Source organism: Natrix helvetica (assembly GCF_964273705.1).
Source record: "Natrix helvetica genome assembly, chromosome: 7".
Classification (NCBI taxonomy): domain Eukaryota; kingdom Metazoa; phylum Chordata; class Lepidosauria; order Squamata; family Natricidae; genus Natrix; species Natrix helvetica.
This window is the reverse complement of record NC_138558.1, coordinates 18,398,684-18,423,843: the sequence shown is the minus strand read 5'-3', so window position 1 is coordinate 18,423,843 and position 25,160 is coordinate 18,398,684. Positions and strand designations below refer to the sequence as shown.

General features: G+C 38.5%; 1 protein-coding gene across 1 annotated transcript in view; it reads right to left on the bottom strand.

Moving 5' to 3' along the window:
• BMPR1B (bone morphogenetic protein receptor type 1B) overlaps positions 1-25,160 on the bottom strand; it is a 126,850-nt gene that overhangs the window by 61,254 nt on the left and 40,436 nt on the right. The window contains exon 2 of the mRNA XM_081960471.1: positions 13,885-14,083. Within this exon, the coding sequence (XP_081816597.1) occupies positions 13,885-13,957 (73 nt within the window). The 5' untranslated portion in view covers positions 13,958-14,083. The remainder of the gene's footprint in view (positions 1-13,884; positions 14,084-25,160) is intronic.

Sequence of the window (25,160 nt, the reverse complement as noted above, 5' to 3'; positions counted from 1 at the left end):
ATATATCAGAGCAAGCAATTCTAATATAGTTAGGGAATATACTGTACGTACACCTAAGAACTTTCTGCTCTGCTAATCCTCTTCATAGGAATGAAAAACAGAAATAGGAAGAAGTAATCCTGAAGTCTTATTAAATGATGGAATAAGTTCATATCTCTTTAGTATTAAATCCAAGAATCTGTACTGAAATAATTACAGTGATAAGCTAAGTGAGGTCTGATTAGTAAACATATATACAACTTTTATAAGTAGACTTGTAAAAGATGATATTCACAGCACAGCCAGTCTTATAAGCAATTGTACATTCCATGTATGTCCTTCTCAACACCTGTCTACAGGAAGATTATTCCTATCAAAAGCACCAGGTAAAACTGGAAAACTGAATCCTAAAATGTCATGTGCCTACTCTCTGTTATACCTAAAGAGGTCCCAAAGTTCACACTGAACCTCTCTAAAAATTACCTTTTGATTCTTCAAAAGCAGTCATTAAACTGTAAAGTGTTAAAATTCTTAAAATCCACAGTAATTAGTAATGCACAAAATGTCAGATTTTTAAGCTACCTACCATTTTTGACCAAATGCTTATATACAGCCATGCAATGCTTTTGGTTTAATCTCTAAATCTTTGTGGGATAACAGGTGTGTAATTGGGAGGCTCAGATATTATATCATAACACATAAATGATGTTTACCTAAATGCCCTTTTTGATCATATTATAAGCAGCTGTGTCCTCTTTGCCGACGATGTAAAACTATTTAACACCACAGGCAATTATACTACTCTACAAAATGACCTAGAGTTATGTATCTGAATGGTCAAACAATTGGCAACTCAAAATCTCTGCTAACAAATGCTCAGTCCTACACATTGGCAATAAAAATCAGAACATCAAATACAAGCTGGGCGGAAATGATCTAAAAGATGAGCCATACACCTTGTCAAACACCTAGGACAGTGATGGACAGTGATGGATTGTTGTTGCGTGCCGAAAGTGGTGCCCATAATGCAATGCACGCACAATGCCCCACATCCCCCATGCATGCACGGGTGACACGCCCCCATGCCCTGTTTTGGGCCTAACAGGCCTCCCTGCAGCTTCCTGGGAACGAAAATGGGCCTACCGGGGGGGAGGGGGAATGCCGCACCCCCTGCGCTCCCCCAGCATGTGTGCTCCCCCCACCCCATGCATGTGCCCATGTCTCCCATATGTGGCCTACTCCCTACGCATGCATGGCAGAGACCCGAAAATCAGCTGGCCGGAAGGAGACACATGCGCTTACGTGGTGTAGCTGAGCTGGGGTGGGGTGACAGTTCATGTGACTGCAGTGAGGGCTCTGTGTGCCAGCTGTGGCATACGTGCCATAGGTTCGCCACCACAGACCTAGGAGAACTCATTTCAAAAGACCTAAAGCCCCAGAGCTCACTTTAACAACATTGCCAAAAAGGCAATCAGAGTTATCAATCTTATTTTACATAGTTGTCTCTCTGGTAACACTATGCTGCTAACTAGGTCATACAAAACCTTTGCCAGATCTTTACTTGTTTCCTTGTACTTGTTGACAAATAAAGAAATCATAAAAAAGCTTTTGATTTGGTCATCAGAAGCCCTGTAGAAATTTCAAGGACAACCCCTAATTACTGATGTAGAAAATCAATTGCATGGGGTTAATTATATTTAAATTTGTGGTGACCCTTTTTTAACTGCAATGATATTTAACTGAATGAAATGAAATCACCTTTCTTTAATGCGGACCCAAGCAGTTCGACCAAAACATGAGGACTTAATGCACATATTAAAAATTGAAGCAGTCCTATATAGGACTCAGCTGTTGACCAAAAGTGTAAGAAGATATCTCATGTACAACAATGAAAAAGATTTTTTCCCCAAGAGTTTTGCTTCCTGAAAAACTTTTGGTGATTATGATAGATCCCTTCAAACTCAACCCCCCCCCCCCAAATTTCAGAATGACTATATCCTATAAGACCATGATGGTGAACCAAAGTGGCATACAAAGCCATGTCGCCCAGCAAGCACAGCTGTTTGTCTTCTGGCATGCATGCGCGCGCGATGATTAGCTGTCATTTGTGTGTCCGGCAGTGCAAAAAACCAGTATGTGCATGCACACCAGCCAGCTGATTGTCAGGTGTGCATACTGGCTAGAAGTTCAGCTTTTCCAGAGCGCAACCCCGACGCGTGTACATCACTGCTATAGGAATCTTGAGAAATAAGAAATAGCAGCCAAATAATATTGAGGATGCAAATTGTTTGTTGACCAATTAGTAAGGCAACTGCAGTGAGCATTTTACCCTTCAATTTTTTCCCTTTTCTGCTGCACCACTTAGCAAAACATTCAAAACCACAGTGACTGTTTTTCAGTATGCTCACCCTTCTATCCAAGATACTAGGAGTGAAAGGTAAATCTTGTCATTTTCACTTAACAGCCTTGTAAAGACAAAATGTTATATAGCAACTGTACCACATCTTTAATTAGCTCTTTAAAGCCCTTCACTTATCGAACAGGGGACTTAAAAGCTCAACCACAAAGCCAAAGTGCATATTCATTCAAAAGCTGCAGCTAAGACATATGCAGCCACTAGAAGTTAAAGCACAGAGCTGGAAAGGAAATTTGCAAGCTCTAGGGCAAAAGATTTCATTTTTAAAACAATGTGTCAATGTGCACAAGTGTATAATTCTCATAGAAAAATGGAACTAATTATACTTATGTTATTAAATGGGATAGAATTAATATTGCGATATTAGAATTCAGCTTAAATATCTGATAGGCAGAAAGAAACCTTAATAACAAAGAGGAAGAAAATGCTTCCTGGAGTTTTACAAATTAGGAGGGAAGCTATGCATGTAAACTACCTATTTTAACATTACTATAAAATGGAAAAAGTCAAACAAACGAATTAAGCAGAGTAACAAAAGGACAAAATAGCTTTTTATACACGTATTATTTTCCACTTACATTGTTGCATTTGAAGTTATTAGTGTTGCAAAACAGAATGTAACATCCTGCTACTAATAAAGTTATGGTTAAAATAATTTTAAAGGTTAAGTTGTTCAGATTCAGGTCAATCTATTTTCTCCCAGATAACTTCCACAGCTATGTCTGAAAGTGGACAGAAATTATCAATGTAATAATCATGAATGAATGAATGAAAATGTTATACTCCTATAGATGTTTCTTGATTCATCCTAGGCTGTGAAAGCTGGGCTGTAGCTTCAGTGTTGTCTGAGAAAGATCATAAAGTACACAATTTGTGCAGTAATAAATGCTTAGACAATTTCAAGCATCAAAGCATGAAATAGAAGCCGAGTAGCTCCAGGTTTGCCCAAGCTGTCGGTGGGAAATATCTTAAGTCTTTGTGGAAAAGGGAATTTAAGCTTTCACTCGAGGGGAAGGTAACTGCAAAATAACCCCATTTCCTCCCAATCAGCTGGGACTCGCGAGCAGAGAATAGATGGGGCGGGGCCAGTCAGAGGTGGTATTTACCGGTTGTCCGAACTACTCAAAATTTCCGCTACCGGTTTTCCAGAACTGGTCAGAACCTGCTGAATACCACCTCTGATGAACATCACAAATGGCATTCTGTAAAATACCATTTTCAAAGCTCATGCTAGTTATCAGATAAATAACCAAAACATTATTGGCCATAAAACATGAAGTTAGAATTCAGGTTGGATTATGTCAAATTATAGGAATTTCCAGCTACATCTCAGTTTGACTATGTGTTTTGCTTTGCTTTACAGAAGTATTTCAAAGTCACCCCAAAAACAAATGACAGCAGTTTTACTAGCAAGAAACAGACATTGGCTCAGAGTAAACCTAAATAAACAAATCCCAGTTGGCTTGGCTAAAATATTAGAGGTTTGTGCAATACATGGTTTGGGTAGGCTAAATGAGGCAGAAGAAGGAGATACACAGAAAAAGTAATTACGCGGGAAGAGTGAGTTTAAGCTTGCACAGAAAGGGGAAGCTACTTTTTCTGCATTGAAATGTACTGAGTTATAATGGATTACCTTTTGCTCGATATTCATTTTTGTTCAAAATCTGGCCTGATGCTCTAAGTTTATGCATTATAGAATTTTATCAAACAATTTGAAAACCTAACTGCCAAAGCAATTTTACTCTTCTTAATCTTAAATAATCTTCTTAAAGAGCACTGAAGCTACAACTGATCCAAAATGTAGCAGAATGGGCAATTTTGAGGGCTCCACGGTGCACTGATGTATCATCTGTGACCCACAAGCTGGTTAGCTTCCAATAGGCCTTCAAGTATAATTCAAAGTGTTTGTTGTTAACTATAAAACCCAGCATGCAACATGTTACTTCTGAAACCACCCATCTTCGATTGTCTCTGCTCATCACACCAGAAATGTTCCAGCACCCATCTCTTAAACTGTGCCATACTGGACCTGCCCTGGGCAACCTCATTTCCCTACCGCTCCAGATTCAGATGGCCCCAACCAGTGGTGGGATGCAACCTGTTTAACAACCAGTTCGGTGAGTGCGTGTGCACAGCATTCAAAAAATGACCTTTTTAAGCTTCATAACTTACCTTCTATGTCAGTGCTTGTGAGTAAAACAGCTGATGCACGGCAATCTGCTGTGCTGCGTGAATCAGCTGAGCTAAAAAAAACAGGGAAATATAGGACAGGAAAGTGCAGGGGCGGGTAGGCGGGGCCAAATGCTCACTGGAACTACCGGTTTGCCTGAACTGGTCCGTACCATCTGAATCCCACCCCTGGCCCAACCCTATTGGTATAGAACAAATTGCCACAGCCAAACTCGCTGCAGCTAACTCTGCATGGCTGACTTGCCATGGCCAACTCACCATGGCCAACTCGCTGCAAGGCAACTTGCCAAGACTAACTCACCGTGGGACAACTCACTGCAGAACAATTTAATAATTCTATTTAATTATTTAAAATAAATTCAAAAAACATTTTAATTTCTGCCATTCACTTTTCGTTCTGTCCCTCCTTTTGCATCCTTTCTTTAATTACTCTATTCTACTAGTTCTTTAATATTAGTGTAACTCTTGTCCTGTGGCAAGCTGGCTATGGCAGCACATTGGCCACGGTGAGTTGTCACGGCCAACTTGGTGGGCGTGGCCAGGGTAGACTGGGGCCGCATGGGCCAGTCGCTCGCCATCTCTAGGATCGCCCCACAGGATAACTCTGGACCTACCGTGGCCCACATCTGGCCCGTGGGCCATGTGTTTGACATGTCTGGGCTACATAAATGCCTCAAAACTACACTGTTACATTTCAGCTTCACTCTGAGTTCCCCAAACTTCAGAAATACAAAGGACAAGGAGGTTTTCTAAAGCTTTTTTTTTACAAATTATTTTTTAAAAAACAGATTAACAATGTTCTTGTTCTCTGCAATGTGCATTGCTTGTTTGTTCAAAAGAAGTAATCAATTTGATAAGAATCGAAGACTGGAACATTCTATTCTTCTAACATTCTCAAATATATTCGCCAAAGGCACTAAAATGATATTATAGGCAATCCTTGATTTACAACCATTAATTTACGAACCGTTTAAATTTACAATGGCTCTAAAAAAATGCAACTTACAACCCATTCTCCAACTTATGACCACTGCACCACCCCTGTGGTCACACGATAGTGATTTAGGTGCTTGGCAAGTGAGTCACATTTACGACGATTGCAGAATCCTGCAGTGACACAATCGCAAATTGCAACTGTCCAACTAACATCCAACAAGCTGTGTTTGCTTAATGACCATGTAATTTGCTTAACAACTGTAATAAAAATGGTTGTAAAATTGAGTCAATGATGATTTGCTTAATGATAACATTTGGCAATCGAAATTGCAGGCCCAAGTGGGTCATAAATCCAGGACTACCCATGTTTCCCCTAAAATAACACCCTATGTTAAAACATTTTGTCATGCACCACTTCTTATTTTGGAGGGGGGGGGAGGGAATGCTGTCCACTGATTCACCTCATTTGCATGTGTTGCTCCCAGCCTCCTTTTCACTGTCAGAGATCTTCAGGAACCTCTGTGGCCAGCAAGGCCCGCAAGACTTTCCTGAAGGCCTCTGTAGCAGATAACAGAACTCTGGATCAAGCCCTTCAGGGAAGCCTTACCAGCTGCAGAAAAAATGGGCCGGCAAAGCAGGTGTCGGGATGTGTGAGGCGTGGCTGCAACTAAGGTAAGTACCGTGTTTCCCCGAAAATAAGACAGGGTCTCATTTTCTTTTGACCCCTGAAATAAGCACTTGGCCTTATTTTCGGGGAAGTCTTATTATTTTTGAGGTGGCAAGCATGGTCACCTCATGACTGCTGCTATGTTGCAATATTTTGGGGTAGGCTTATTTTCAGGGAGGGCTTATTTTAGCGCATGTGCACAAAAGCCCGATGGGCCTTTTTATCTGGGGAGGACTTAATTTAGGGGATACAGGGCAGTAGGGCAGCTTCACTCCCCCATCCCCACCTTAGATTAATTTTTACCCGTGCACCCTGGAGTGTGTGGGGTCTTAATTAGGGCTTATTTTGGGGGAGGGGAAGGCTTATATTGGGCACAGGTGTAAAAAATCAAGTTAAGACTTACTTGCTTTCAGGACAGGTCGTATTTTCGGGGAAACATGGTATCTGTATCTCATACCGTACTTTTTCAGAACTGAGCTACATCACAGTGGCCACGAGAAACACCTTTATTATTATTATTTATTATTATTTATTAGCGTTTATATACCGCCCCCTCTCCCGAAAGGGACTCGGGGCGGTGTACAGTCCGTATTAAAATACAACAGATTAAAACATAGAAATAACTACATAAATACATGTATGAGAGGAGGATAAAATATGCCAAACTGTACAGCTAATAAATAAATCAATACAAAAGTTTAAAATATTAGATTAAATTTAAAACACTATCCCTCTAAAAACCAGTAAGAATGTGTATGCCAGGAGGTAGACGTTATAAATTATGCCAAACCAGCCAGTCGGAACAGGTGTGTCTTCAGTTTCTGTCGGAAGGAGCGGAGGTCAGTACTGGTTCTAATTACCTTCAAGTAATAGCCTTTTTAACCAATGTAGAAGAGTGATTTGAGGATAAAAGCCGGCTAAGATATACAGGTGAGCAAAAAAGAAAAAAGGATAGTACACAAGATACTGATTTCTTTCCTCCCCAATGATGTGCTCTCTCAGGAATCTACATGGCACTAAATGTACAGCTTGGAGAAACAAAGTTCAGGGAAAACAATGAGTGGAGAGATATCTGACTGTAGTTACGCTACCTTGAATCTTGCCCTTGGAGCGCTTCTGATTTTCTCCTGTTCCGCTGACCCTAGAACGCCTCGGATTATTATCTCCTTGAGTTGAGATATGCAAAACATATCACAGCTTTAACCTTCTAAATATTTTCTCTACAGGATATGCAGCCTCTGCCAAAGACTAGAAGGACCAACTAAAGTGTTAGCTTCCTCTGCCCCGAGAAAGTCAAATGTTTGCGGTTTTAGGATAATTTACATTCTTTTCAAGTAATACACCAGCATGACATCAATCTTACACAAAACAACATATTTATTGGAGTGTTGCGGAACACCACAACCGAGAAAGGAAGATAAGCTTTTTAGATAATATAATGAGAGACCAGCTTCCATTTAACTCTAAATAAATCAGTTTAAAGTATCCACTTAATACAATTCTTTAGAAGTGATTATAAAAATATAGTAATAAACTTTGTCAAACGTTGCCAGACAGTTAAAATGAGGGAGCCTGGAATATTAGATTATAGATTTGCATTTAGGGACCTGTTACCTTTATTTTTGTATACTATCCAGTTATGGGCAGCATGCTGTAAAATAAACATACTTATTATAAAATATTAATAGCTCTGACCTATGTCAAAATGTAAAAAAGCACACCCTAATTAGGAAGTTGTCTTGGAATACTACATCCTTTTCACAGCAAAAAGGGAAAGGCAATGTAAAACAATAACAAGTTTTTGGAAATTTCTACAAGGGATGATAGGTACATTTGGGAAGATTTATCAGAAGGAGGAGGTGAAGGAGTCCCTGAGAATTTTACTCTGCTAGTCATTGCCAACAATAGGGAGTGATGCTCATCTCCATTTTAAGGCCATTGACCCAGTGCTGTGCAAAGACATTTCTGCAGTCATGTGGCCAGCATGATGTCATGGAGCATTGTTACCGTCCCACCAAAAGTGGTACCTATTTATCTACTCGAAATTGCATGCTTTCAAACTGCTAGGTTGGCAGGAGTTCACCCTGTCCTGTGGCACTCGGGTCTCGAACCTGAACTGCCAGCTTTCCAGCCAACAACCCCACAGCTTCTTAACCGGTGAGCCATCACACGCCTATGCTGAGCAATAAAACTGCTATATTTACTGAATGTATAGCTGAGAATAAAACCAGAAGTGCTATGGAATAAATTTCATATTATACTTTGGGGAATTAGTTTTTAAATTAATAGAGCATACCCATTATCTTTCCAAGATAATTTACCAGTTCTAAATATTCAAAATGCCCTTTTCAGGATAACCTGTCTGTCCCAACTAATGAGATTTCCACTACATTTGCAATTTGATATCTAGGATCATTTTATGCTAAATGAAGTACTATTCAACAATGTGCCACAAAGCAACAAATTATTAGCATGATTTTGGCCACTGTTTGAAACTTACAGTATCATGAGTAACTGAACCACAATGAGTAGTAAACCAAAACATTCCTATTTAGACTCTCCTGTTTTTTGCTAAATGAATTTTGCCAAGGATTATTAGTTCAATTTGTATTAAGGAAGGAGTCCTTGTGGATAAATAAGGGAACTCTGGGTTCATACCAGGATAATAAGTCAGATTAATTAGCAAACCCAAGTGACATATTTTTACTATCCCAGTTTGTTAACTACTATTAAACAAGAGATTCCCAATTTGGGTGTAAAAAGGGGACATTTTAATTTAATATACCAAATACTATATTCTGAATCCCTAAAGCATAATTCATGGAACTCTGAATATTGTTCCAACCTGATTTTTTTTCTCATGATATAGCCCAGTGTTTCAGATCGCTTTCCCAAATTTAGTAGTCTTGGTAATATTTGAGTTACACTTCCCAAAATGTTACACTAGCAGTTCCAATGAATTTGGACAATCACAATATAGGGAATTATCTTTCAAGTTATTAAATAAAAAGCATGTGTTTAGTTTGCAGAGTTATTTTTTTTACATTTACGAATATAATTACTTAGGTAAAGGTAAAGGTTCCCCTTGCACATATGTGCTAGTCGTTCCCGACTCTAAGGGGCAGTGCTCATCTCTGTTTCAAAGCCGAAGAGCCAGCGCTTTCCAAAGACATCTCCGTCATCATGTGGCCAGCATCACTAAATGCTGAAGGCGCATGGAACGCTGTTACCTTCTCACCAAAGGTGATTCCTATTTTTCTACTTGTATTTTTACATGCTTTCGAACTGCTAGGTTTGTAGAAGTTGGGCCAAGTAATGGGAGCTCACTCCATTACGCGGCACTAGGGATTCGAACCGCCGAACTGCCAACTTTTCTGATCGACAAGCTTAGCGTCTTAGCCATTGAGCCACCGTGTCCCTCTTAGAATTATTTAGGAATAGTAAATTTAAGGAAGAAGCAGCTATAAGACACTGGTTGTTTTAACTGATCCCCCCATCCCAAAACACACCCGAGAATAGGATTTTCATAATCCAAATCAGGGCAAATTTTATTTTCCTCTATGTCCACTGAGTTTACTTGGACAAAATTAAGAGTCATATTTTGCTTGAATAGTTATTTAAGTAGATGAATTAAATTATGTAATTGTATGTAACGGATGAGCAGAGAGAGTGTTTTAGAACCATTGTAAAAGTCTAACTCTTGTCATGGAGATATTCAGAATAATTTATGGTTGCTCCTAAACAGAGATGAGCAGCTTCCCTTGGTAAAGGGCTAAATCAGGTTTAAATGGTATGATAACAGATGCCTTCTAAAATTGAGTGGGAGAAGAACCCAATATTTTAGATATTTTAAAGTCCCCATAAGGAATAGATAAAACACCTCAATCACTTGGCAAATCCATTTTGACCCTTATACCAACAATCTTAATCGATTTAAGTTTGTTTTTTCCTTCCTACCTTACAATATGTACTAATTTAATTTTACAGGGTTTTACAGGTTTTCCTTATAAATACATATTTAAAAATAATTACCATCTGTACTTTTAGTTGTGTTTTGGAGTGATTTTAAAGATGGCTAAAATAGATGTGTTGTGTAAACTCTGCGACCCCTTTATTAGCATCAAACCAAACTGTCTTTGCTTTGTAGAAAAGCATCTGGGTAAACAGGAAAAAGTGAGATAAAGTGCAGCAACTGTGAACAACAAAACAAATCCAAAAGAGAGTGCTACTAATCACTCCCTCCGAAATTCACTTCAGAAGTTAGTTTGCACGTAGCTTAAAAAGTATTGAAGCAGTAACCTGTCTCTTAACACTTCTTCAACTTGACTTCAAAGAGAGGGGGAAGAAACTGGTTAAGTTATATGACTATGTTTTCAACAGCCCAAATGAACTAAACAGCTTATCCACAAGCTGATTGTTATATTCTCAGAGTCTTTTCCAAGTTTTTAAAACTCAATTCTGACTTCATAATCTGAAATTTAGGGATATTTTCATGCCTAAAGACACTAACTTGTATCTACTTGTAAGTTCCTCGTCATAAATTATTTTTGTGAATTAATGAGTGCTTGAAAAATAGCTGTGTGCCTAACTGAGAGACAATTTTGTCTAGTGGTTAAGTCGCCTGGCTAGAAAGCAGAAGATCATGAACCAGCCATGAAAACCAGCTGGGTGACTTTGGGCCAGTCATTCCCTTTTAGCCCAATCCCACCTTGCAGGGCTGTTGTTGTGAGGAAAATAAAAGGAAAGTATGTTGGTATGTTTGCCACTTTTTATTATTTGTAAAAATAATACATATAGGATTCAAATAAATAAATTCTAACTACAAATTATGTCTACTAATTTGGGGCATAACCCCATTCTTCTGTATTCGTGAAGCTCATCTCCGAATTTAGAACTATTATTGATTAGTGTTCTAAATGATTCAAGAATTTTCAAAGCTTTTTCTTCAGAATTTGTACTGAAAATGATAGGGAAATTAAAAAAAACAAAGCAGCTTTTGAGTAAGGCAAATTCTCATGATGACATAAACTGAAACTAAGCTACCATATCTTTGCTTTATTCAAATACCTCTTATTTTAACTACAATATACATGGGTGGTTTCCTTATTCTTCACTTATAAATAAAAGAAATAGAACCTTTAGAAAGAAAATTCTTCATTCTACAATGGCGGTCTTTTGCTAAACTACTAAGATGCTGGAGATATATTAGTAGATCTCCCAAACATTGTAGGTTCAGGAAGATGGCTAAATCATAACTGGATTAGAATCTATTAAGCTCTTCTCTCCTCCTTTATTTTCCCAATATAATTAAAACTCAACCAAATTATTACTTGATTTGTTACGGAAAAGTTACAACTATACATATTTTCTCTAATGAGACCCAACAGAAGCTCAGAGATATCCATTTCAGTTAGGAAAATCCTATGAAGGACAAACACCGATAGTCCATCCCCATTTCCACTCTATCTGATTTCAAGGAAAATCCATATACATTTAGTTTCTTGTTTAGTTTGGCCTTGGGCAATGTCTACACCAAGTGATTTTTAAACTTGTTGGAGATAACCAAGATCATCCATTTTGAGATGCAAAACCATCTCCTGTTCTAGGATGAGATATACAAATAAGTATATTTTTCTAAGTAAGATTTTTCTGAAAAATAATAATTTGGGCTTTGTAAGTACCAAGTGTCATATTTCTACATGGCATAAAATATCATTTGACTAAACGCTGAAAGAGAACAATCTTCCTGCTTTTATTTTTTTAAAACCAGAAATTATTATTTCCATATAAGAAATGTAGAAGTGCTCTGCTCTCTGGAGAATCTGAATAATGGATATGATGAATTCCATAGCCTTACTTCCCTGTAAAATACCTGGATAATATTAATAATTGAAGTAGAGATGAAAGTAAAGTCTGTATATATGCTTTTTGCACAGATTCAGGAAAAGGAAAAGAAAGAAACCATTTTTAGTTCAGATTCTGTATTCATATTTCTTTTAGTTTTGCTCATGTTTCCCATTTTTAATATTCTAATCAAAAAACAATATTAAGTTCCTTTGGATGGAAACATTGTCAGTATTAGTCTTTCAGCAGTTCACTGCAGGTTTCCTGCATAAATCTCTCCACACCCTTACAGATGTTCGTATCTCAGTACAGATCTATTTCCCTTGAGAATCAGCCAAACCATTAAGAATCTGCATTTTAAGGTGGGAAGAGCTGCATGCCATCTGGGAATGGAATATAAACTATCCAAAATCTGTTTAAGTCTTTAATTCTTCAAAAGTCACCCTTGAACTTCCTCAATAACGTGGGAAAACAAGAATATTTCAAGGGGGACACAAGTGAAAAGCATGTAAAGGGAAGGCATGGCATGTGCCATGGGGACCACCAAGCATTAAAATGTATTATACTGCAAATATCACTTTGTTGAAACCAGAATGCACAGCCGTTACTGTCCCAAGGCTCACATTACTCAGTAATACATTACATTAAGTGTGTAAATGCTGATCTTTTTTACCGGAATGGGACCTACACATTGGGGGAGGGGGCACAGGAGAAAAAAGAAAGTAAGAAGGGGGACACAGGTAAAAAAACAAACATGGAGAAACACTGGGGTAGAGGACCAAGAATGGACAAAAAGAACTAATTTATGAAAACTGAATTCATCTTCCATAAGCAATTCCTTGGATTGTTTTATCTATGTGAGTATACAAAATTCTTTCTCCTTGTGTTGGATACCAGCCAGATAATGCTACAAGTAAAATATAAGAACTATGTCACCATATTTCAAGATTGTGTGTAAATACAGACAATGTATACTCAAAGAGCATGTAAGGTAAGCCTTCATAATCCAAAGTGATATATTTAAGACCCTGGTTTGTTACCAGACAACTGTGACAGCTGCATATGTTCAAATTAATTGATTTCAATAGGTCAAAAGAATGTATACCATTGTAAGTTACGTAAAGCTTTGAAAATTAATTTCTCAACTCCCAGTTAAGTTTAGCTGAACAATATTGTTCAAATTAATAGAAAGGATCTATATTTGACCAGAGTACTTCCACAGCTATGTATGCAACTGACTTCATGGAAATGTACTAATTGCTAATATAATTTATTTAAATCAATCAGTTTTCTTTCTTCTGTTATACAGTATCTGTTTCTAGATTTTTGAAGCACATCAAACATTTGATCCCAGAAGAGATCATTCAATTTTCTTTCTTCATTTTCAGTCATTTTCAAAAGTTTGCTGTTCCTCAAGTGTCGTTTGCATTAATTAGCTACTGTACCTTAAAAATGCTAAGAGCCCAAATCTCTTAATACTGCCTCTTTAATTCTTTCCAATAGCTCTTTTGAAATGGCAACATTAAGCAGCACTTGCTACTGATTTTAAAAGGGCTCTCTGCAGCACCACATCCTTCAATTTGAAATATTATTCAAAGAACCACACAGCAATATTTTTAAAAGGCAGAAAAACAAAGGAGAGGCCTGGCAAGTTATAACATCCATCTATTTCTAAATTAAGCCTTTCCAGGCGCAACGCTATAAACCTTGTGGAACCTTGAACACAAATCTTTCTTTTAAAATAATAATAATAACCCAAGAAGCTCAAAGATTCTGCCTAAGTTGCACTTTTTAGTGCAAGATGTTCAGCATCCTCTCAGAGATACATTTGCACAGCATTTCATCTTCTTACCCTTCGTGTGAATGGAGAGCAGCACAAGGAAGGAAATATGAAGTTGCCAATTCGGTTCATCCAGCCAGTTCATTGCAGCAGAAGCAATAGCGGCAGCAGCTTGTAGTTCTCTTCTTTTTTATCCCCCTTGCTTAGTTCGCAGAGAGCTCTCGCACTGCTCCTGCCTCTCCGCAGTTCAGATGAGTTGTGGCAGCAGAGCCTAAAGAAGAGAAGTTGAAAGACAAGCCTGTTACAAACTGGTTCTGTCACCACATAGTCCTCAACTGATCACCCTTGCAGGAAGGACAACAAAAGGGCAGCAGGACTCCAAGCAGGACTGGATTCCTGAGACAGGAGCATGGACTGATTGCTGCCCACACAGGGAATTCATGTAAACTTAGAAGTTGCAGCAAATCAGGAGAGAGAGAGAGAGAGAGAGAAACTCAGACCGAATGAGAAAGAATCTCAGCTCCCTTGTCAATTTCACACTCATTTTCACAAAACAAAGCCATGTTGCTTCAAAAATCTAACACATAGTTTCTAACAAGATATAGAATTCTGCCAGGGATTATCCAGAAACAAAAATAACTCTATTGTATCCACCTCCACAAATGTTAACTGGTTTTTTTTAAAAAAAAATATTGTTTCACAGAATGTATTACACTGGCAACTGCCCTTTTCTGACAGCCCCCCCCCCAAAGGAACGATGAGAAATAAATCAAATCTTACTTACACTATTCTTTATAAGTCTCTAGGCCAGCGAGAAGCCCCCTTGGGTAAAACAGGCTGTTCTCTCCTAGGTAAGTAACCCAGTCCCATCACAAAACACTCTACATGTTTACTTAGAAGCAAATTGCATTCTATCAATGGGAGTTTATCATTTGGTAAAGGGATCCGTAGTTAAAGTATTGGATAGGATGGAAAGATCCAGATTCAAATCCACCCTTATCATCCATGGATACTCAAAGGCCAGTCCCCCTCTCTTGTTCACCCCAACAAAGCTTATATGCATAAACATCTATAGCAGGGGTGTCAAACTCAAGGGCCCGGGCCCGGATCCACTCAGTAGGGTGCTTAGATGTGGCCTGCAGGGCCACCCTGGGAACAGCAAAAGACTTCTCTGCTTCTGCTAGAGAAGACAGAGTTTGGGAGGGCTGCACGCAGCCCTTCCAAGATCCATTTTAGTTGACAGAGAGTTGCAAGAGGCCATCATAGCTGAAAACAGAGCTCGGAAGCCCGTTTTCGCTGGCTGAGCACTCAGGCCGCGACAGGTGCCCCCGCCACAAATGACGTCGAGCTGGCCACGCCCACCACACCCACACCCACCCCAGCCCAAGGTCAAACACAACCCTGATGCGGCCTTCAATTTAATCAAGTTTGATACCCCTGATCTATAGGATCAAATGCTTTTCTCTCAATGACAGAAATTCAAGGTCCATCCCAATACAAGCTCGTACCCTTTTGTACAGGTGGCATCGCACCATTGCTGTTTTTGTCACTTTCCGTCCCTCAAACACCCGTGACACCCCCACCCCTGCAGACATGTCCATGTACAGGGTGGCTGCTATGGGGGATAACAAGAAAGAATTCTCCTTATTAGTCGACTTTGAGTCCTTGTAGAAAAGAGTTATAACTAATAAATAAATTAAATTGTATCTTTCAGCTAGGTCCATTGGTTTAGTGAGCGTAATTAGTTTAGTGTCTATGGAGATTCTCAGTCATCCAGGTCATGGTTCTTCTTCAACTCTGAAGAATGGATGAGAAGCAAAAAGTCTTCAAAGAAAAACCAAAAAGTCCAGTTGCCTCTTGAAAAAAGCACCTTTGGGGTAATTAGTTTAGTGTTCTTCTGCTGGACTATGTCAAAATACAAACGCTCTCCTCTATTTCTATGGAGAGCATTGCCAGAGAGGCATGAGCTGCTTCAGTCAAGGATTACAAGGGGAAAAAAACCACCTTACTATTTTACTGCTTGTAAAAAAAAATGAAACATAAAAAAGTAACTTGGAATTTAGCACATAGTCTCTACAGTGGTTAAGGTGGTCCGAACTTGTTTCAAACTTCAGTTCAATCCTATAAAAGCATTCATGTTTCACCAATTCTCTTACCCAAAAAAAAAAAAAAACCCCACCATTCTGCAGATTTGACATCTATAAACTATTTAAATATAATTTTGGGAAAGTACAGATAGTCCTTGACTTATGACATAACTGGGACTAGAATTGCAATTGCTAAGCAAGGCAATTCTTAAGAGAGTTGTGCTCAATTTTACAAGGTTGTTTTTTATGTGAATCGCTGCAGTTGTTAAGGGGGTTGACTTTCCCCCATTGACTTTGCTTGTTGACTGGGAGGGAGGGTGGCAAATAGCAATCACATGACCCTGGGATTCTCAAACCTTCATGAATACATGCTGGTTGCCTAGCAGGTTTTGATCACATGACCATGGGTATTGCAATGAGTGAGAATCGCCCATAAGTTACTTTTCCCCATACTATTATAACTTCAAATGGTCACTAATGGAATGGCTTGAACTGAAGACTGCCTGTACATCTTTCTGTTCAATTTTGGGAAAAACAACAGATCTTTTTCAAGCTTGTTGTGAAAGGAAGATCGTCCCTTTAAGGAAGTTCTGCCCAGCATTTAAACTGGTTTAAAAACTTCAATTTAAAAGCACTGAAGTTGTTTTGCTCATACTATATTTCATACTAAACTAGGGGGCACAGTTAGCAGTTAAAGACGCTAAGCTTGTCAATTGGAAAGCTAACAGCCCGGATTTGAGACCTGAGCACTAAACAACAGGATGAGCTCCCATTACTTGTCCCAGCTCCTGGCCACCTAGTACAGTAGAACCTCTGATCACAACCATAATTCCATAACTTTGGTCACAACCCAATTTGGCCGTGACCCAAACCTAACCAAAAGTAATACAGCGGCTACAGAAGGTCACTGTTGTTTGTCGCTTACAAAAAAAATGGCGCGGAAGGGGAAATCAGCCGCGGCCATGTTTGATCACTCCAAGTATGTGTTCATGACCAGATTCAAAAATGTTGTGAATTTTTTGGTTGGAACCTGATTTGGTGGTGGTCGCAAGCATTCTACTGTAGTTTGAAAGTATGCAAATGTAAGTATATAAATAGGTACCACTTTGGTGGGAAAGTAACAGGGTTCTGTGTAGCTTTGCCTTATAGTCATGCTGGTCATGGTGGCCACGGAAATGTCTTTGGACAATGCTGGCTCCATCAGCTAAGGAATGGAGATGAGCACCAGCCCTAGAGTTGGACATGACTAGACAGAGGAAACATTTATCTTTATGTGTATATTTTATTCTAAACTAGACTTCTGCCAATATGTCTTCAGTGGTTTCAGGAAAATTCCATATAGTAGAAAGAACTCAGTGAATTGTATATGTCATATCTGTTCACCTAGTTATAGAATACTATATTAACACTTAGTTGTATCCTATTGCACATACTGAGAACTTAGGGCATAAAAAATTAAATTATATAAATTTGGTTTAAAAAACCAATCAATCCTGCATTATGATATAGGATATTATGGTAAGCTATGATCTGCTTCAAACCTTGAATATGTCATTAGGGCGACATGCTAGCAGTGTTCCAATATCTCAGGGGTTGCTAAAAAGAAGAGGGAGTCAAACTATTCTCCAAGGCACCTGAGGGTAGAAGAAGCAATGGGTAGAAACTAATCAAGGAGAGAAGCAACTTAGAATTGAGGAGAAATTTCCTGGCAATTAGAACAATTAATCAGTGGAACACCTTGCCTCCAGAAGTTGTGAATGCCCCAACACTGGAAGTCTTTAAGAAGATGTTGGATAGCCATCTGTCTGAAATGGTATAGGGTTTCCTGCCTAGGCAGGGGGTTGGACTAGAAGACCTCCAAGGTCCCTTCCAACTCTGTTATTCTATTCTATTCTATTCCATTCCATCCCATTCTATTCAAATGCCAATCATAAACTACTGAATACGATATGATTTTAAAGAAAACCAGGAACAGCATTCTGCAAACATTAATTGCATTTATTCATTTATTCAAAGCTTAGTTCATATGATCAGGACTCATGTAATCTAAACATGCTAAGGAAAATTCACACAATAACAGCTTTCTGGAAAGGCTGCATGTGCTTGATTTCTATAAAGGTCATGCAAATTTTAAATTAAAAATTTGGAACAAACTAGGAAAAGTGATACATTGCATACATACACTTCCTCATGTTGATCCTTTTTGTTTTGAAGAGGTGTGATTTTATCTGGACATACTAGAAAACGGTTTTCTCAATCACCTTCCACAAATCTGTGTCCTATCTTACAACATTTTTCATGTCACAAAAGTGATTCTATTACCGTTCTTAATGTATCTTGAATGTGTGTCTGCTTTGTTTCAAAACCACTTCTATTTTTTTTTTCAAAAATACTCCTCATTGTAGAAAGTTTGCAAAAAGGTGGTTTTTATCAACCACTGACATACTTTTTTAAAAAAAAGAGGAAAGGGGCAAGACATCCATATGGATAAAAGCATATGAGGCATTTATTCCTACATTTCAACTTATTTAGTAACTTATTATGTTAAACTTAAGTGACCTAAAGTTTAAGACACAATATTGGAAGGATCTAGTTTAAGGAGGCAACATTTCTTATGATTACAATTTTCGTATTTAAAGGATACTTAACAATTTGAAAAATGATAGAAATGCTACTGAAGAAGATGGGTCTAATAAAAATTATCCTAATGTTACATATGACTCCACCCTTTATCCAAAATAATATATATAGATGGTTCTGACACAATACTAATAAAATACCTTGTCTCCTTTGCAGGGTAAACAAGTTGGCTGAACTGTAAGAAGCTTAAGGAATTCTATTGGGAGGATCCAATTTTATTTCATTTTTTTTTTTTTTTGCATGGTCCTGAGACAATTAGGAAGTCATCTAAATCAGGGATGTCCAAACTTGGGAACTTTAAGACTTGTGGACTTCAACTCCCAGAATTCCCCAGCCAGCATGGCTGGCTGGGGAATTCTGGGAGTTGAAGTCCACAAGTCTTAAAGTTCCCAAGTTTGGACACCCCTGATCTAAATAAACACTTTAGGCCCTCTATAATAACAGCAGCACAATTCAAAATAAATAGTATGTGAAGCTATTTTAACTATGCCAAGATAAGGTGGCTTCTTGGTTTTTAGAATATTTTTTCATTTGATATAATCTATATTACACTATTCAATTACATATTGCTAGGACAAATATTAAATTCTGTAGGCAGGATTTCATCAATAAAAGAGATCATCCGTGGTTTTGGGGTGGGATATCATCTGTATGCTGATGATACTCAGCTATACATTTCCACCCCGAACCACCCCAATGAGGCCGTCGAAATGATGTCCCGGTGTCTGGAGGCCGTACGGGTCTGGATGGATGGCAACCGACTAAAACTCAACCCTTCCAAGACGGAGTGGCCGTGGCTTCCGGCCTCCCGGTTCAACCAGGTGCTTCCATCTCTGGCCATCGGGGGCGTCCAACTAGCCCCCATGGAACAGGTGCGCAATTTGGGCGTCCTCCTAGATGCCCGGCTGTCCATGGATGACCATGTAACAGCCGTGGCAAGGGGGGCGTTCCATCAGGTCCGCCTGATGCGCCAATTGCGCCCCTTATTGGACCGGGATGCCCTACGCACAGTCACCCATGCGCTAGTGACGTCTCGCCTGGATTACTGCAATGCTCTCTACATGGGGCTTCCCTTGAGATGCACTCGGAGACTACAGTTGGTCCAGAACGCGGCCGCGCGGGTGATTATGGGGAGGACTAGATACTCCCCTGTAACACCTCTCCTGCGCGAGCTGCACTGGCTTCCTGTGGTCTACCGAGTGCGTTTCAAGGTTTTGATTATGATCTTTAAAGCGCTTCATGGCACAGGGCCTAGTTACATGCAGGATCGCATCCTGCCCCACACATCCCTACGACCAATTCGCTCACACAGAGAGGGACTTCTCCGGGTGCCGTCCGCCAAACAGTGCCGGGGGGCGACACCCAGGAGCAGAGCCTTCTCTGTGATGGGCCCAGCCCTGTGGAATGACCTCCCCCGCGACATCAGGATTACTTCCGATCTCCGCTCCTTCCGTGTACAGCTGAAGACCCACCTCTTTCAATTATCTGGCCTGGCTCAATCGCAATCGTAATCTCTCTTATTCCTCCTACTGTTTTTTAAATTGTCTTTTAAATGTCAAATTTTTAACTGCATATTGGGTTTCCTACAATTGGGGTATTTTAATGCTGATTTTTAACTGTCTAAATGATGTAATTTGTTACCTCCTCCGTGTATGTGTGTTTTGTATGTATGTACGTTTATGTGTTTTGATACATCTTCTATGTTTTATATGCTCCATTGTACGCCGCCCCGAGTCCTACTTGGAAAGGGAGCGGCTAATAAATTCAAATTATTATTATTATTATTATTATTATTATTATTATTATTATTATTATTATTATTATTATTATTATTATTATTATTATTATTATTATTAAAAGTCTTTAAAAGTATATATAAATGAAAAATCAACATTGTGTCTGTGCTTTTCAATCCTGTCACTGATCTAATTCTATCTTCCTATTTCTAATTATTGGTGTATTTTCTTGTATTGGAAAGGTCTGACAGCATTAAAATTGGCATAAACCAAGAGCTGAATATTACTGTTCTCTCACTAATATGGAAACCAGTAAATCATAAGAATTCTGTACAGGTTAATGATTGGTTCTGGGTTTTGTTTTTTAAATGTTAGTTTGTTTCACACACAAAACAGTTTCGTTGGTTACAGAGAGAGAGAGAAAGAGAGAGAGAGACAGACAGAGACAGAGAGAGACAGAGAGAGAGAGAGAGAGAGAGAGAGAGAGAGAGAGAATGGTACAGGGTTATGTTTAAATTAAAATGCACCCATTTTCTAATCCACTTTGAGTTACAGAATCTCATTGGATTAACCTGACACCAGGCCAATCACTGTCAGCCCAGCTTCCACCACATGATTATTTTTATTGGAAATATAAGGAAAGGGTAAATATGCTGGGGGGGGGGGCAGTCCTGAAGGACCAGTAAAATAGGAAAGAAAATGATTAGACATTATGTATGACGGTTATACTGTCCTGGGGTCATGTGATCCGCTTTTGCGACCTTCTGACAAGCAAAGTCAATGGGGAAACCAGATTCACTTATCAATCGTGTTACTAATTTAACAAACTGCAGTGATTCACTTAACGTGGCAAGAAAAGTTGCAAAGTTGCAACATAAATTTGGTAGTCAATTGTGATCATAAGTTGAGGACTACCTGTATATATCTACTAGCCTAGATAGTGGTTGTCAAATGGCTAGCCATTAATTTAAAAAAAAAAATTCAAACATCCACAGTGTTTATCTATGATGGTCTTAATATGGTTTCTTTAAGGAACGTGGTGGCTCAGTGGCTAAGACGCTGAGCTTGTTGATCAGAAAGTTTGGCGATTCGAATCCCTGCATAACAGAGTGAGCTCCCATTACTTGTCCCAGCTTCTGCCAATTTAGCAGTTCAAAAGCAGGAACAAATGCAAGTAGAAAAATAGGAGCCATCTATTAGGTAAGTGTTCCGTGCGTTTCTTTGGCGTTTAGTCATGCCGGCAACATGACCACGGACAGCGTTGGCTCTTCGGCTTTAAAACGGAGATGAGTACTGCCCCCTAGAGTCCAGAACGACTAGCACATATGTGTGAGTGGAACCTTTACATATGCTTTCTTTGGTTTGATTTAAGATGTGACATTTTCTTTAAAGTATATTTCCACAAACCATGGCATAATGTAATATAAACCTTAAGCGTTGAGAAGGGCGGCACATAAATTTGATAACAAAAATGCCAAATACACTACCTGTCTATATATACTAATATCGGATACTGACTGTATAATGGATGACGATGATGATGAGTTTCATGTTTAATGAATAAAAGCTTATTATTATTATTATTATTATTATTATTATTATTATTATTATTATTATTATTATTATTATTATTATTATTATTATTATTATTATTATTAGCACAAATGATCCACTGGAATTTGTGCAAAAATTATAATATTAAAACAGCAACAAACTGGTGGGAACATAAGCCTGAAAAAGTCGTCGAGGGTCAGATGGTCAAGATCTTGTGGGATTTTCGTATACAAACAGATAAAATACTGGCGCATAATACACCAGACATCACACTGGTTGAGAAAAATAAGGTTACAATCATAGACATCGCAATACCAGGTGATAGCAGGGTCGCTGAGAAGGAATATGAAAAAATCGCGAAATACCAGGACTTAAAAATCGAAATTCAACGATTATGGCACAAACCAGCAGTGGTAATTCCAGTGGTAATCAGCGCACTGGGTGCTATTCCAAAAGCACTGGAATTACATGTAAAACAGTTAAAAATGGACAAAATCACCATCAAATGCAAAAGGCCGCACTGCTTGGATCCGCACACATATTACGAAAATACATTACGACGTCCTAGGCCCCTGGGTGGGGCCCGACAAGTAATTAATGCCAAATCCGGCGAAACAACTGGCCGCTGTGATACAATTCTGTTGATATAATAATAATAATAATAATAATAATAATAATAATAATAATAATAATAATAATAATAATAATAATAATAATAAAAAAAAACAAGCACCTGCCACATAATACCCTAGACTTAACAGTTATCGATAAGAAAGACAAAAAAAGTCTGGATAGTGAATGTGGCAGTGCCTGGAGACAGCAGAACAGAAGAGAAAGAACTGGAGAAGATAACAAAATACAAAGACCTAAAAATAGAACTAGAACAACTGTGGCAAAGGCAAGCAAAGGTGGTACCAAGAGTAATAGGCACCTTGGACGCAATCCTGACACATCGGGAGCACCATTTGAACACCAGTAGCATCAACAAAATCACCACTGGTCAATTACAAAAGGCAGTTTTTACTCAGAACAGCTTACATCCTGAAACAATACCTTTAACACATCTACCTATCCCAGGTGCTTGGGAAGGGCTTGGTAGGTGGACAAAAATGCCAAATCCAGTCTAAAGGTTTGCCTGACTTTGCAATGAACCATATTAATACTAATACTAATGATGATGAACCCAGCTACAAATTGCATTCAAACTTTGCCTTCTCCAAATAGAAATATTTACCCAAATCAAATTTAAATCACTTTATCTCAATCAATGACCAAATCACCATGTCCTAAAACAGGACATAAAAAGAGCTGACTGACTCTATTTTATATATCAACTTGGTGCGGGGTGTATCAGGATAGTTTTCCTGTCCTTATCCATGCCTGGTGTTGCTTTAAAATCAGGCCAGGTCCAATGGAAATAATTTTTCCCCCACCCAAGATTCATTACATAGGATCACAAAACGTCCATATTCAAAAACTTAGCAATCTGTTCCTTGGTTCACCAAAACAACAATAAAAACCCACCCAAGGTTGTTGTTTTATTTTCGATTAGTCTGAAAGAAAATTCAATAAAACTTTCTTTCCCCAACTTCAGCTGGGGAAAGAATTTCCCCCACTCCATTCCCAATTTGCAGTATTCCATGTCGTTAGCCAGGAACAACCCAAAACCGTTCCTTGAACCTTCCAGTGAAAAGACTAATACTTAGTTACAAAAAAAAAAAAGTCCCTCCTCCCATCCCCCCCAGATCTGCCTTGAATGAGCAGTATTGCATTCCAAACATGTATTCTCTTTCTTTTCAGACAGAAGTTGGGTCATTCCCCTCCCACCCGTCTCCAAGATGGAAGGAGAAAGGGGGAGGAGAGGGAACACCTCACAACTTTTCCAAAGTCCGCAAAGGATGATTTGTGTTCTCACTTATGGGGTATGACTGTCACTCTTGATCTGCTTTCAGGCCTAGATTACATGGGATAAGGGCTGACCTTATTTGAGTATTCACACATTATGCACTCATGAAGAACAAGCAGGGAAACAAAAGTCCCTCAGATGTTTTCTGCATCAATCAAGCTCACAGCAGGGCAACTGCCAAAGCCTTCTTCCATTTAACTTCGGAGAGGAAAGAAGAGTCCAAGACAGACTTAATAAAGTTTAAAGCTGTGTCACGGTAGACTTAGGTCCAATTGTCTACACCCCCCACCCCCAAAAAAGTGTGTTTTTCAACAAATTCTCACCATTGCTGCAGGCAACAAATGTCTTAAAGACAGTTGGCTAAGAAAAAGTCAAAGAACAGAATGGCAAAACAGTCGGTTTTTCTTAAAGAAAACAAAAACTAAGAGAATTACATCTTTTGATTAGGAAACTGGGATGTGTGTGGGGGATAATTAACACCACTAAGCATTCCACCACTAGAACGCTTTTAGATTTCTTTTTTTTTTAAAAAAAGTTTTTTTTTAAAAAAATGTATTTATTTTATTTATTTTTCATTTTAAAAAATATAAACATTTCATCTCTCCATAAGCAGTGTGTCAGCTAGGTACAAATATTTTGATGCAACATCCTTCCACAAAGAATATACATTGAACAATTATACCTTGTGTAACCATTTCCTTCATATGTTCTAATAAAAATACAATAATATTAAACATGTTTATTCTCATCATACTCATGTTATCAGTTGCCATATTATTCTTATCTCTATCTTAATGTATTTTCTATTCTTCTTGTTGTCTTCTTCCTTTATTTCCAATTTCCTTTTTTAATTCTCTAATCATTGGTAAAATGCCTCCCATATCATGTAATAATGAGTTTGTTCCTTCTCCTTAATTGCTAGCATTGGTCTATTCATTTCTGCACATTTTAATATTTTCCTAATCTTCTTCTCTTCAGTAGGAATCTCTTCACTTTTCCAATATTGTGCAAATACAATTCTACCTGTTAATACATGAATAATTAAATATATTTTTTCTTCGTTATAAGTTTCAGGCAAGATCCCCTCAAAAAAATATTTCTGGTTTAAACTCAACACGTTGTTTTATCATCTTGTCCAACCATATCTTTATTTTTGTCCAATACTTCTTTGCTTCTCCATATGTCCCCCCCCCCAAAAAGTGCTTTTAGATTTCAGACAACTGAGAGAGTCCTATCCATTCCATTAAGCAGCAACAACAGTAGATTTTTAAAACAGCAAGGCAGGCTTCTGCAATCTGATATCCTCCAGATGTTATGGGGGCAACAACTGCCAACACTGAGAGTTTTTTTTTAAAATGGCAATCCCACACAATAGCTGGGGGGGTAAAAAAAAAGCCAATTCAGCAGTACCCATTCTAGGAATCA